The sequence below is a fragment of the Macrobrachium nipponense genome, chromosome 34 (genome assembly GCF_015104395.2).
Source record: "Macrobrachium nipponense isolate FS-2020 chromosome 34, ASM1510439v2, whole genome shotgun sequence".
In the NCBI taxonomy this organism is placed as follows: Eukaryota; Metazoa; Arthropoda; class Malacostraca; order Decapoda; family Palaemonidae; genus Macrobrachium; species Macrobrachium nipponense.
The window spans coordinates 40,996,219-41,012,350 of NC_061095.1; the positions used below are offsets into that span (position 1 = coordinate 40,996,219).

At 36.3% G+C, this 16,132-nt stretch overlaps 1 protein-coding gene across 1 annotated transcript in view; it reads left to right on the top strand.

Moving 5' to 3' along the window:
- The window catches only part of LOC135208019 (sodium-coupled monocarboxylate transporter 2-like), a 111,046-nt gene extending 95,197 nt beyond the window's left edge, over positions 1-15,849 (top strand). The window contains exons 4-12 of the mRNA XM_064240124.1: positions 6,092-6,280; positions 6,690-6,844; positions 7,988-8,128; positions 8,511-8,729; positions 9,982-10,100; positions 11,609-11,763; positions 12,301-12,521; positions 14,955-15,055; positions 15,597-15,849. Of these exons, the coding sequence (XP_064096194.1) occupies positions 6,092-6,280; positions 6,690-6,844; positions 7,988-8,128; positions 8,511-8,729; positions 9,982-10,100; positions 11,609-11,763; positions 12,301-12,521; positions 14,955-15,055; positions 15,597-15,787 (1,491 nt within the window). The 3' untranslated portion in view covers positions 15,788-15,849. The remainder of the gene's footprint in view (positions 1-6,091; positions 6,281-6,689; positions 6,845-7,987; positions 8,129-8,510; positions 8,730-9,981; positions 10,101-11,608; positions 11,764-12,300; positions 12,522-14,954; positions 15,056-15,596) is intronic.
- Positions 15,850-16,132: the final 283 nt, after the last annotated feature.

The window sequence follows — 16,132 nt, forward strand, 5'->3', positions numbered from 1 at the left end:
GAGCTACCAACATCTCAGCTGCTATTCCATCATCATCTGTTGCATTATCGTTAAAGATGCCCTTATCTCTGATCTAACTATACTTGGTCCTTCTCCGTTGTCATTCAAATCTAGATGTTCTTCTCTATCGTCATCAAACAATTCTTCAATATATTCCGTCTATCTTTCCAATAGTTCTTTCAACCCCATTACTATAGTTCCATCCGCTCTTTTCATACCAGTGCTGATGTTTCTCTTCTTTTTACAAGTAATTTCTTTCACCGTATCATACTTTCTCCGTTCATCCCTTTTATCCAAACTTTCCACCTCCTCACAAATCTCATCCATCCATTTCTCCATTGCCTTTGTGCATTCCCTCTTACTAGTTCTATCCAGAGCCCTATATCTATCTTCATTTTTACCCTTTTGTTGCCTTCTTTCATCCATCATTATCAAGATATCCTCTGTCATCCATTCTGTCCGAGCTCTCCTCTCTGTTGTTGGTATTATTTCATTACCTTCTCTTATTACATTTTCCATATTTTGCCTCTTCTGCTGTGGATATTGGAGCACTGGGCCCTCTTCCTTAAGCTGGTCATATCTATTTCTTACAATTATATTATATTGGTTCTTCAATTCCTCTCTTTACAATAATTTTAGCTGCCTCTTTGATTTAGGTATACTCTTCCTCAAATTTTTCAACTTCACCATCGCTGTTGTTACAACGGGTACATGGTCACTATAACAAATAGCTTCGGGTAGGCTTTTACTTGCTTGACATAATTCCTAATTTTTTTTATTGATAGTTAGAATGTCTATTTGGTTTCTAACTCTGTCACCAAGGATTTTCCATGTCCAGAGATGCCTTGGGTGATGCTTAAACCAGGTGTTTGATATAATCTGTTCTCTCTCTAAGCACCAGTCTACACATGTTTCCTCTCTCATTTCTTCTTCCCTGTCCCTCCTTCGCATTGAGGTCACCAATAACCATAATTTCTTCATGCTCCTTCCACTACCTGATTTATGTGTGTGTATATATATATATATATATATATATATATATATATATATTATATATATATATATATATATATATATATATGTGTGTGTGTGTGTGTGTGTGTGTGTGTGTGTGTGTGTACATATATATGTATATACCTATATATATATATATATATATATATATATATATATATATATATATATATATATATATATATATATATATATATATATATGTATATATAGTCTCAAAATAAAAAGAAAAAATATATGTTGGTAGCATGTCTATAGCAGCAAGGCACTGAGATGACATACTCTCTCTCTCTCTCTCTCTCTGTGCTAGATAGTATATATACTACATATATATATTATATAAGATATATAACATGTTATTATCTATATTATACTAATAAAGAATATGATATATATATATATTATATAATATATATATATAGATATATAATATATATATCTATATATATATATATATGTATATATATAATTATATATATATATATATATATATTAGATTATAATATTAATTATATATATAATATATATATATATATATATATAGTCTCAAAAGAAAAAGAAAAGATATATGTTGGTAGCAATGATCTTATAGCAGCAAGGCACTGAGATGACATTCTCTCTCTCTCTCTCTCTCTCTCTCTCTCTCTCTCTCAATCAAACCAACCGATCTCACACAATTACCTAAGGTAGCTAATCAGACTCGTCAACTGCAAAAAAATACATTTAGTTAAGAACAAAAGGATTAGCTAAATAAATCAAATTGTCAAAGAAGACAAAATGTTTAACTGAATAAGTCAAAACTCAAAATTCAAATGATTCAAATAATCCTGGAGATCGAACCAAACCCCGTCCACCTCTTGCTCTATAATAACTAACATTAGTTTAGTCATAAATTAGGCAACTAGAAATGTCATAACTCAGTCTTACAAGTAACATCACTCTACTAGGGGAAACTCAATACTTCCCGGTTTTCCAGGGCAAGAAACGTCTAGAATAAAGAGGGATCCCAAATAAATAAATGGTAAATAAGCCAAAACGATATAAATAAAAAAGTCGTATTGAAAAGAACATCTCTGAAATAAAGATTTAAAGTAGTGTTACCCATTTCAGCACTTATCACACAACAAAATAAGACATGGTTGTTCTAAATCGCGGTGATTCTAAGAGCCCAGTTATTTTCCTCTCCCATTTATGTAGGGGGAACAGCTCAGAAGTACGTAAGCACGAATTCACTCACAAGACACTCCTCATAAGGTCGCCATAGATTCGTGGCAAGTTCATTACACTAGAATAGAACGTGGACGTCATAACAGTTAATTATCACGTCCATAAAATCTACTCAAAACAAGATTCTTGCTTCCACCTCTGCACGGACAAAGGACGCGGTCTGTTTTGTGTCGACATTTTCGGAGCTAACGCTGAATCTGTCATTTTAAGATCTCTGTTTCCAAGGAGAGTCATGATGATGACATCCACGTTTCAAAGAATGTCATAGTTCATCACATCTGCTTAAAATTTATCAGTCAACAAATATACTATATATATATATATATATATATATATATATATATATATATATATATATATATATATATCTATCTTCTTCCCAGCTTGTTCCCCTTTTTATATGGGGTCGCCGTTTCGGATGAGCCATTTCCATCTATTTCTATCCTGCGCTTCTACCTCATCAATTCCCTTCTCATGTAAGTCTCCTCTCACACAATCCTTCCATCTCTTTCTTGGTCTCCCTCTTCTTCTTCTTCCTTGAACCTCCATCCCCATAGTATGTCTCCCAGTGTGGTCCTCATCGCTCCTCAACAGGTGTCCATACAATCTCAGCCTCCCCTCCTGCAATTTCTTTGATACTTCCACCACCTTAGTCGACCCCCTTATGTAGTCATTTCTGATGCTATCCTCTCTTGTCACCCCAGACATCCACCTAAGCATTCTCATTTCTGCCACATCCATCTTCTTCTGCTCTGTTTTTCTCATGCTTGCTGTTTCCGTACCATACAGTATTGCTGTTCTTACCACCGTTTTGTGAAAGTTTCCTTTTACCCTAAGTGGTACTCTTTTGTCACAAAGAACTCCAGAGGCCGCTCTCCAGTTGTTCCAGCCTGCCTGTACCCGAAGTTTTACTTCTTCTTCCATACTTCCTCCAGCGTTAACAAAAGATCCCAAATACTTAATCTTATCAACTCTCTTTATTTGCACTCCACCAAGCTGAATACTTTCTCTATCATCCCCCTCAGTGGTGGTACACATATATTCTGTCTTAGATCCACTTATTCTCATTTCTCTGTCCTCCAGTACTTGTCTCCACCTTTCCAATTTCACTTCCAGATCTTCCCTGCTCTCTGCGCACAGAAAAATATCATCCACACACAATATGTTCGATGGTACTGTCTCCCTTACTTCCTCTAATATAACATCCATCACTATGTTAAAGAAAAATGGGCTCAGAGCCGACCCCTGGTGTAATCCTACTCTCACCTCAAAACCCTCTGTCTCCCCAACACTGCTCCTCACTCTGGTAAATAGATTCCGGTATATCTCTTGTATCAATCGCACATGCTTCTCTGACACCATCTTCTCCCTCAGACTCCTCCATGCCTCTTGTCTCGGGACTCGGTCATAAGCCTTTTCAAGGTCAATGAATACCATATGTAGGTCCCTTTGCCTTTCCCTGAATTTCTCCATTAGTTGCCTCAGACCAAATATACCATCTGTCGTTCCCCTTCCCTTCATAAACCCCATCTGCTCTTTACCTATTTGTACTTCTTCTCTTAGTCTAGCATCTATCATCCTTTCCAGTATCTTCAGAGTGTGGGACATCTATAATTACCACACTCTTGGACATCGCCTTTTCCTTAAAAAATTGGGATCAATATACTCCCACGCCACCCATTTGGTATCTTTTCCTATTCAAGGGTCTTTATTATAAGATCGTACAGTATATGCACTCCTTCATCTCCTAATGCTTTCCATGCCTCCACCGGAATCATGTCTGGTCCGGTTGCCTTCCCATTCTTAATCTTCTTCAGTGCATTTAGTACCTCTTGTTGAGAAAACCTCATTACCATGCCAATGTTCACTTGTCCATCCTCTCTTATTAGTCTATTATTTTCTTCATTTAACAACTGTTCGAAATATTCTTTCCATCTCTTCACAATGTCTTCCTCCTTTCTAAGTACTACACCATCTTGATCTTTTATTTGTTTGATATGTGTAATATTTTTGGTGCTCTTATTTCTAGCCTTTGATAGCTTGATCATCTTCTTTAATCCTTCATTTGTTCCCAGCTCATTATACACATCATCATACGACTTTGCTTTAGCTTGGGCTACCACCTTTTTCACCACCTTGTTTTTCTCTCTGAACCTGTCTCTGTCTTCCACTGACTGTGACTCTTCCCATCTTTTCTTTGCCTCCGTCTTATCTTTTACTACTTTCTCAATGTTTTCATCCCACCACCAACTCTCCTTTTCTTCCCATATGATACCAGATGTCTCTCCTAGCAGCTCCTTTCCATGCCTTCTTATAACTGCTGCATTTCGTGCCCACCATTCTTGAACATCTTCAATCCCTATATCAATATCCTCCAAAACCCTCCTCTCAAACTCTCTCTTCTTATCCCCTTCCTTCTCTAATTTGTACCATTTAATTGTCCTTATCTCTTTAGCTTTGGTTTTTCTTTCCCTTTTTAACTTCAAATCCATACATAGCAGTCTGTGTTGGGGGGCTACATGGTCGCCTGGAATAACTTTGCAGTTCTTGACCTCCACCAGCTTTACCCTTTTATTCAAGAAGTAGTCTATCTGGGAGCATTTTCCCCCACTCCTATATGTTATTAGGTGTTCCCTTTTCTTCTTAAAGAATGTGTTTACTATTGCCATGTCGAATGACACAGCAAAGTCCACTACACTCTCTCCTTCTGGGATTCTCTCCCCAATCCCATGGCCACCATGCATCCGACCAATCGCCTCATTTTCACTTCCGACATGGCCATTCAAATCTGTCCCAACTATCACCCTCTCATGTTCTTCCAGTTCTTGCATTATTTCCCTTCTCTTCTTTTGTGCAACAAACTTATGGTGCATATGCACTTATAATATCCAGAATCTCTCCTCCGTAGCATATCTTCAATCTGATTATACGGTCATTCTTTCTATGCACTTCTATCACTGAATTCTTCAGTTCACTAGACAGTACTATGCCAACTCCATTTCTACCTTGTTTATTTGCTCCACTATAGTATAGCTTATATCCATCACCCAACTCTTTAGCTTTATTTCCTTTCCATCGCGTTTCTTGCACACACATAACATCTACATTCTTTTCTCTCATCAAGTCAGCCAATTCTCTACCTCTTCCAGTCATGGACCCAATATTAAGCTGACATACTCTAATAAACCCAATGTGAGCTCGCTTCTTTAGCTGCACCCACTCCTGATGCAGTAGCCCTCGCTTTACCACAGAGTTAGGGCGATATCTCTGTGCGTCGTTTACGGAGTACGCCCTAGCATTACCTCTTTCCATATTTCGGCTCATTCCATCTTTTTAGTTTTGGCACAGATTTTTACAGCCGGTTGCCCTTCCTGACACCAACCCTCCCTATTTATCCGGGCTTAGGACCGGCACCCATAAGGACTTGTTTACCCCCCCCCCCCCCCCCCCAGGTGGCTAGGTTTTTATTATATTTATATATATATATATATATATATATATATATATATATATATATGTGTGTGTGTGTGTGTGTGTGTGTGTGTGTGTGTGCGTGCGTGCGTGTGTGTGTGTGTGTGTGAAGTTATAATTCTAAAAAAATTTTCTATATGGTTCGATGAATAGCAGAGAAACATAAGTATCCTTAAAAGTATGCAAAAGAAGATGTCAGCATTGCTCTGGTAGTTAAAATCATTATTGTACTTTAATTTAGTTATTAATTTGAAGTGCCAATCATATTACAAATATTGCAACAATACGTGTGAAGGTATTAGAATTGTTTTAATGATTTCAAAATGTTCTGTCGCATTTTTCGCTTAAATTTTAGACTTGCATTCTTGTATTCCAACAGTACATCACACTGAGGTTTGGATCCCAAGGACTGAGGAAGCTGGCATCGGTAACTGTCGTGATTAAGAACATGATATACAACGGGATCTGTCTATACGCCCCGTCCCTCACCCTGTCTACAGTAACAGGGCTTCCCAGTCACTACTCCATCACCATCATGGGCCTCATCTGTGCATTCTATATTACCATCGTAAGTATGATCACTATCGTCGGGAGATTTCCCCTGAACTTCTTAAGTGATTCCTGAATTCTGCAACACTCAATCTGATTCCACCAGGGGATCTAACGCTTCTTTTGGATGAATCCCTTTCCAGAATGCTCCAGGTGTTTGTTTAATGTATAGATTTTGTCGTTGAGTGAAGTAATAAATACAAATGAAGGAAATAATAGGAGCTAAAAACAAATAGAAACCATTTATCTCTTTATATAGGGTTTAATCAAACGAACATCTCTTTTAGAATTATTTGACAGAGAGAGAGAGAGAGAGAGAGAGAGAAGAGGAGAAGGAGAGAGAGGTGAGGAGGGGGGAGGGAACGGAGGGTGGAGGGGGGGGGGGGGGAGTTTCAGAGGTTCTAAGTAACTTTTACTCTTATTTCTAGGGTGGCGTCAAAGCCATAGTGTACACAGATGTCGTACAATCTATATTGATGTTTCTTGGGATCATAACGACTGTGGTTATCTGTGTTCTGGATTTAGGCGGGCTGAACAATGTCTTCTCCACAGCAAGTGAAGGTGGAAGGATGGAGTTTTTCAAGTAGGTGCTTCTTCCTTAAAGATAATAAGCCAAGGTGGTGTGGCACTGACACTGACTCAAAACGTGTAACAATCATATAACAAGCATTGTTTAAAATATGTGCAACATGTTATGAAAAATATACGTATATGATAAATGATGTTGCTGCAGGGGTGCCTTGCTCAAAGGACACTTTTGAGGGATAATTCTTATCATAGTCAGCTTTTCGAGTACTTTACATATTTGGAAGATTAAGGTTTACATATGCACACGACTTGCCTCACTTACCAGGAATGCTTCATTCGAGTTTAACTGATTTAAAGTATGCAAAATTCATTTTACTGAAACGGTGATGCTATGTTAATAGAGGGGACCGTATACTTTTAAAACGCTTTAGTAAAAAATTACAGTCTACTCTTTGTCATTTGAGTTTTGAAACGTAAGAACTCGGCAGACATGTTATGCAAATACACACCAAAACCTATCATGTAATAATTCTCCCATGGAATCACGTGTCACCTTCAACCATCCCAAGGGCCAATTTGACCCGATGTGGTGCTGGTTTCAAATATTTAACATTCAGCTAATTAAGAATAACGTAAGGAGCAACTAATGACATGTAACCTGTAACTTGTATATGATGGATAATAATCTATGAATAACTTACTAACTTGGAAGTACGAAATGTAGATAAATAAATAATCATATCTTTATCATTTGTTGTTAACTTTATCCATTCAACACAAATAATGTAATAGATTTATACAAAAACAAAATTTTAAAACTTATTAAAGACAATTCCGAAGGAACATGACACAAAAAGAACTAACTTCTTATTTCATAGAAAGGAAAACCTCTTTGGATTACAACTAGATGTTTAAAGAAAAAAATCACCCAAACCACAAAATCCAATAAGAACCAATTCAGAAACGATTCTCTAAAACAAATTACCAAGTATTTATATAATGATATCATGAAACAAAGTCTAAATTAAAAGTTATAGAAACCGGAACATTTCTTAAGAAAGATGCTATTCAACTATGAAAAAGAATGACTAGCTGCTGTACATTTCAGAAAAGAAAGTCTTATGAAATGCAGATTATGACGAATTAATGAAAGGACTAACTTTCACATAAAAATATTTAAGGACTTTGATGATTTCAGCATTGACCCAAGTCCCTACGTGCGATACACGTTCTGGTCTGTCCAGGTCCAGGGCTTCTACATTATGATTTCTTGGCTGGGAGTCACTCAGCTGAGCTACATGAGGCTCTCGTCTGTACCGTCTCTTGGTAAAGCCAAAAGGTAAGAACTGGTCTCTTTCCTTAGTAGACGCGTCATCTCACAAGCACATACATACATACACACACATATATATACATACATACACACACACACACACATATATATATATATATATATATATATATATATATATATATATATATATATATATATATATATATATGTGTGTGTGTGTGTGTGTGTGTGTGTGTGTGTGTGTGCGCACATACATACTGAAATAATATTTAACAGATATGAAGTTGTAATTCTTTAGAATTTTATTACACTAAAATACAATGCTTGTAACACTTGATTGGACTGCGTTCAGTAATTCTTAATATTTCGATCATTTCCCAAATCTCAACGTCATGAATAACTAATTACGAAATGCATCCCATTGCAGATTGTGCTCCTATTACTTCCTGGGTCTATGTCTTCTGTGGCTGACCTTCTTCTTCTCTGGCATTGTGGCCTACGTGACCTACAGCGACTGTGACCCGCTGACCTCCGGGAGAATAGACGAACCCGACCAGATTCTGCCCTACTTGGTGGTCCACAAGATATCCCACGTGCCCGGCATGGCCGGACTCTTCGCTGCAGCCGTCTACAGTGGCATGCTTAGGTGAGGGCTCTGAGCACCTCGAATGTCAGAGGTCTTTCATGATCATAGGAACGAGGGTGAAGGTTCTCAACTCTCTCTTTATGCTGTCTGTGAAAGGTTTGTGCAGTGAGATGCATTCGTACGAAATGTCAAAATTTCGAGAACATATTCTATAAAGGGTTCGTACACTGTGATAGATATACAGAGATAAAATATATAAACGATTTTTTTTTCACTCTCTCTGTCTCTGTATCTCTCTCTTTATGTGTGTGTATACATACAAACACACACACATCTATATATATATATATATATATATATATATATATATATATATATATATATATATATATATATATATATATATATATATATATATACTTCTTATGTAGTAGCTGCGCAATGGGAAGAACACGTAAGTTGTCGAAACCTTCTTTTACCCATGATCTGCGAAGCAAAATTTACGACAGATCGATGCGTAAGAAAAAACACCCAACACTTTGTGGCTTTGTATGTATAATGCATATTTCCATAACATTAGCAATGCATACTTGATGAAAGATTTCCGCAGAAGCACCTATATGAACTTAATCAATTTTCCTACGTGTTACGAATAAAAATGTTAGTTAGTATTATTATTTATATTAACATCTGTAAAACTAAAAACTTATTTGAGCAGAATAACCCCAAAAGGCACCAAGAAGATACTGAAGATTTTCTATAAGAATAAAATAAAATTTGCGAAACTAAGAAAAACATCAAAACTAAGAGCTGATTATTTATGGAATTCTAAATACCTGTTATTTTGAATGTTTTTCAAAATCTGTTGTATTAATCTTAAAATACGCGACATGTGAAAAATAAGCATTCTGTAATTTTTACTGTACCCAAGTTAATTACATATAAAATTACAAAGAACCCCATTCTTATGGACTGTGTAAACTAGTTTAAGCTTTATTGGAACAATTAATCTCTATTATTCTTTTAAAATATTTTGAAAATATTCAACCTGTAATTTTCGCCTACTTTCGTTCCCAGTCATGATGTTCCGAATAATAATTTCATATTCAATGTGAGTTAAACTGAGAAGAAAAATAGAAGGCTTTAATTTTAAAAGTATCTTAATGAAAGTCTTCGTAAATACCACCTTTTTCATTCGCAGTCAACAAGCTTCAACATTCCATTGCCAAGAGAAATGTTATATCCATTATAATAAAAAAAATGTGAAAGAAGGAACGTAGCTACTTTTAAACCTTATGTTCTTCCTCGTCAGCTCTTCGTCAACAGTCGCGAATTCTTCAGCATCTCTGATCTGGGAGGATTTCCTAAGTGAAATTAAATTCTTTAAAGGATTTTCGAATATAATGGCAACTAGGATGCTTAAGTTTCTCTGTAAGTATTTTCTAAATATTGATCCACTGGCTAGAAAATCAAAATCAGCAAGATTTAATGTTTTGAAAACAACTCTAGAAATGAGTCAGTATTTTAAATTTTACATGTTGAAATTCGTAGTCAAATAAACGCTAATAAATAATTTAAGATGAAATAAACTTACTTTTAATTGGGTGTGATTATGATAGATTGTGACGGATAAGGCTGTTCAAAAGTACTGGATCAGGCATAAATTACCTATCAATGAACTGCATTTCTTAAATGATGAGATTCGCCTCTCGAAATATGGCAGGTTAAATAGTTCTGAAAATATTGAGTGGAAGGAAATGCCATATCCTGTAAACCTCCCTTAACCCTTCAAAAGACAGGCGCCTCAAGAAGAGTTACAGGAAAAATTCTTCTGAAATACTGGTGAGGATAGAATCTACCATATTCTTTTAATCGTCTCATCTTTCACCCTTTGATAGATGACTGTTGTCTCTCGACAAGAAGATTGAAATGTTCATGAAATACCAATGAGATTACAGAGTATTATATATTGTAAAACGCCCTCAGCTTTCACCTTGAATGTCAATAGCCTCCTAAGGAAAAGGAGTAAGTTAGATGATTCTGGAAAATCTGAGATTTGTATGAGGGACCAGATTCTGCAAGCCTCCCACATCTTTGGCCCTTGAATGATGGAAGACGTCCTCGAATTCTGGATTCTATAAACTTCCTTTTTCTTACACTACAGATACAACTAGTAAAAAGATAGAGAAACTGTTCGTGGAAGTACTGAAAAGATTAGAAAATACCTCATTCTGTAGAGTAACCCTGAACCTACAACTTTCACCACTTAACAAATGATAGTCTCCTATCATAGCGTTTGAAATCCTTCCTCTTCTTTCACCTTTTACTCGATGACAGATACCTCTCGAAAGAGGAAGATTAAATGGCTCTGGAAACACTAAAGAGTCAGGAAAATACCAGATTCAGGAAACTTTCCTCAGATCTCCCCATGTGAATAATGACATTCACCTTGCTGAAATAGGTGTTACATCTGGTTTTAGAAAATCTGGGGAGTGTAAAAGATGTCAGATTCCTTATTTCATCTTTCACCAATGAACTACGGCATCTATCTATCCAAAAGTTATGCGTTAAATGAATCTGGAATTCTGGAGGAGGGTATGAAGTACCGATTCTGTAAACACACTTCACTTTTCACGCCTTCAATGATGACGTGCGTCTCTCGAAAAGAGCAAAAAGAGAAATGTTTCTGGGAATACTGGAGAACGCAGAGGCTACCATCCGCTGTAACCCTCCCTTTTTGTCTGGCACTTAAATAATGAAAGATGCTCTCTAAAACCCGCAGGTTGAATGGTTTTGAAAATACCAAAGAGGACAGAGAATACCAGTCTACGACACTAATGATGACTGCCACCTTTTGAAAAGAGGCACATAAAATCTTTCTGGAAACACCGGAGAGGGTAGAGAATACCTGATTCCTCTAACCCTCCTTCATCTTTCAGCTGCTGTGATTGGAGTGTCAGCCATCGGCTTTGCGATGCTTGTGGAGCAGCTCGGAAGCATCGTAGCGGTGACAAACAGCATCTTGAATGCCATTGGTGGGTCCATGACGGGTATTTTCATTGCTGGCATGTTTGCCCCTTGGGTTAATATGAAGGTCAGTGGCTTCCATCATGAGCATCAGGTCATTCAATAGCTATCTCTGATATTTTCCTCTTTACTAAAAGTTTTCTGCTGATTTTATGGTCTATAAAATAATTCAGAAGCACTCCTTCAATCACTGATGATTGGAGAACATATCTGCACTTTTGCTCTGTTGAATGTAACCAAGAGGATTAACCTCATCGTTTCATGTTCTCTCTCTCTCTCTCTCTCTCTCTCTCTCTCTCTCTCTCTCTCTCTCTCTTATTTCCGTCAACATTAAAATTCAATTTAAGTTGGCTAATGAACAAGACTCTCCATAGAATTTCCCCCGAATATGATTATGACTTGATTCCTTTGCTTATATCAATCTTTTTAAACGGTTTCTTCAAGGTTTAGCCTTCCTATGTCTCTTAGGCAACATGTTGGCCGCTTACCCTTTCTCAAAAAATCTCTTGATACGATTTCACTGCTTAAAACACAATAGTCTACAAGAAATAGTTATAAACTGAAGAATTGTTTTGTCCCAACAAAGTTTGTTCTTCCATTGCAGGGGGCATATGCAGGGTTCATCACGGCGTTATCCTTCAACATGTGGCTCCTGATTGGGCAGTTCAGCACCGGTCGCGGACAACCAGAGATGCTTCCCTTATCAACCGAAGGCTGCCCAGAAAGTCTGTACCAGATTAATTCGTCTTCAGTGCTTTTACTTGATTCCCCAACAGCAAATGTGTCATATTCAACTAAAATGTCTGAATACGAACTGCATAAAGAGTAAGTATCAGCGTATCCTTTCAAACTTCGATCGCGATTTTTATTGACATTATTATTCTTGCAATAGTCTTATCCCGTGACTTCCATATAGAAGTTGTTCTATCTGATCACTGGATTATTCAATATTTACCACATACATGATAGAAGACCTCTCTCATCTGAGATGAGATTTTTTTTCAATAAGTTCAGTACCGAATATATACATGAAATTGTTCCGCCACGTTTAGCACTAAACGAGTATAGTTTTGAATTCGCTTCTGTCAGTGTTTTCATCATCCTTGCTTTGTTCAATTAATCAAGGTTTAAGATGATACATATATACATATATACACACACACAGACACACACACACACACACACACACACACACACACACACACACACACATATATATATATATACAAGGTCTAATTGACCCTGTCTAATAAGAGAAAAGAAAAACATCTTCCACGAACTGGCATCTTTGTGGCTAAATGAAGTTATTATATCTAGGCTAAAACTAAACTCTGGGATAAAAAAAATATTCTTTATTTTCCTCCAAACAACTAACATGGGAAAAAAGGGAAAATGGACTGGAAATTTCAAAATAATTAAATACAATCACTCCCAATAATGATTATCTCAATCAAAGTGCCTCACACCACCTCTTTATAAAAACCTTTTAGTTCAATAACTATTTCTATTTTCCCAAAACAAAGTTTTGTTTTTTTTTATAATTATTACCTCTTTTGATGGATCCTCTGCACTTTCCTCCAGACCTCTTTCAGTTAACACTTAAACAATTTCTTTCTAGATTAGCTGCTTTTTGCCTGTGGTCTCATTATATGACACTAAGAAGCCCTAGTGGTCGCACATATGAATGCATTAAATTGTTCCAGAAGATTCCATGAACTCACCCTGTCTGGTGCACAAACAGGCACACATAAGTTGACGATCACACGACTCTCGACCAACAGCTAGGTCAACTTGCGCACTCGTGCTCTCGCCTCTGAGGCCTGACAATGTTTTACTACGTAGGCTTGTACCGTTCAGCCATCCAAAGTATTCGTTGGTATCTTGAAAATTTTCCACAACACTCGCGACTGTCCTGTTACACATTACAATCTGTTGTGATAAAGTCTATTGCACCCTAATTTTAATTACTATCGTTTTCAGTGTGCTGTTAACGTGTATGTAACACATAATATCATACACTCGTCTTACTTGGCGTGCTGAGTGGCTGCGTCGATCAGTCTCTCTCTCTCTCTCTCTCTCTCTCTCTCTCTCTCTCTCTCTCTCTCTCTTATAAATACTAAATGCCTACATCTAGTGTGCCTAAATTAATAAATTATACCTTGTTTGTAAATAAATAGCTTATTCTGTAAATGTTACGTATGACCGGTTAAATGAAAAAATACGCATAATAATAGAAAGTTACTGAATCATTCTCCAAAGAAACTAAACAGTTATTAATACAATAATAAAGTGCAGATTAATTACCATTCCCATTTCAGACACTAATTATTCTCCATTTAAATTCTATGTCTTCATGTTACCAGTTCGCTTAAATAGCTATATTCTATGGTGGCCAAGTTCATTTGTTGGTAGGTGTATGCTACTATGTGGAGAGAAAACTCCCTTTAGTATTAGAACCACCTTAGTTCACATTAACACTATTACATCAAATGGAAAGAAATGTTAAAAGAAATGATGGGCCACTAAAATGTTAATTACAGTTAACCTTTAACACTCACCCTTTCCGAAGGTGACCCGAGCTTAGCCCTTCCACTCTGCTGCTTCGAAGCGGAATATATCTCATGTTTCCCCAGTTCCAAACACTTACCCAATACACTTATTATGCCTTACACATGATTACGCGAACACCTTCTTCATTCCACACCCATAGTATTGTTGGGAGTTTGGTTCTAACAGGACATAGTAGCCTTCTAGAACATTCGATACAAACTGCTGATGACCACTTCCTCCCATGTGCCACTGACATGGTTGTATCTATGTCTGTATATATATATATATATATATATATATATATATATATATATATATATATATATATATATATATATATATATATATATATGACCGGGAAAACCCCCAGGGACAAGAATACTTAGGGTCCAACTTCTTTAATAATCTACATCGGTCAATTTATAAAGCCCTGACCTCTTATTTGAAAGACCTAGGCTCAGCACTGAGGTTAGTCCGAATTTATATATATATATATATATATATATATATATATATATATATATATATAATATATATATATATATATACATATATATATATATATATATATATATATATATATATATATATATATATATATATATATATATATATATATATATATATATAAAGTGTGGATCTATATATGTGTGTGCCTGTATGTTTGTGCATGTACAGTGAATCCTCTTCCTATGGACTTTATTACAGGGAAACGGAGAAAAATATCTATGACTTGAGTTACTGCTACACAGGAGTCATTGGATTGACTATATACTACATAGTGGCCTCCTTCATCTCTGTCCTGACAGGTAAGATCATTATTTTTATAATCAATATACATTTTTTGATCTATTAGAAATAACACACACGAAGGCTTACTAATAGCATCATTCAAAAGTAAAAGTTGAAAATTATAATTTCGAGAAAAACCAGAAGTGTTGCAGTGACTGACATCTGTTAGTAATTATTGTTCTAACAATGTCATAGAGTAGCTTCTGAAAAATATGTCAAATATCGCTTGAATCAGGGGAGCTGGAACTGTGTTTCTAGGGAGTGTTCGGTGTGTCACTAAAGTTTTGTTTTGAAGTGAGAATGCCTGAGGTCTCGACGACTGATCGGGACCTCACAGGCTATTGAAAACCGATTTTTTATTTCCTCTTTCACGCCATATCACGTTGCAGGTCTCCTTAGGACGAGGTCTTGTCCAGGCATAAGCCAGCTTAATCTAAATCCAGAAATCAAGTAGAATACCACATCCTAATCTTTATAAATGTTTACACTTTATAGAAAGAGCACTTCACTATATTTCTTGTCAAACCAGAACTTAATTTCGTATGTTATTTATTGAAGGTCCCCTAAGTCCCTCTGCCGTCGACGCTCAACTGATTCAACCCAGGTGTTTGGAACTATACAAGCGCCTCTGGGGTTTCTTCAAAGATTCTTCTTCCGAAGAAAATGGAAGTGTCCAAAGCAATAACTTCGGCTTCATTGAAACGAAGGTCGAAATTGGACTCCAAACAGCTCCTAGCATCTCTAAATAACATTCTTCAACATCTCAAATAGAAAAAGATATTTTATTCGTATGGGTATGTTTATGAATTAATCCCTTTTTTTCAGATATATCCAGCGAATGTAGTTGAAAATAAATCATTTGGAATAGTCATCCATTTTGTTTCAATGGTTGTCCTAATAAAAAATAATTTTCATATAGTTTATTCCAAGTGCGACAAATCTAAAGAGGACGATATGGTAGGGCTCCAGACTGGAGACCGTCTGCCAAAGCGACTTTCCCTAGGAATACCAATTCTCTGTTGTCACACACACACACACACACACACACACACACACATATATATATATATATATATATATATGTGTGTGTGTGT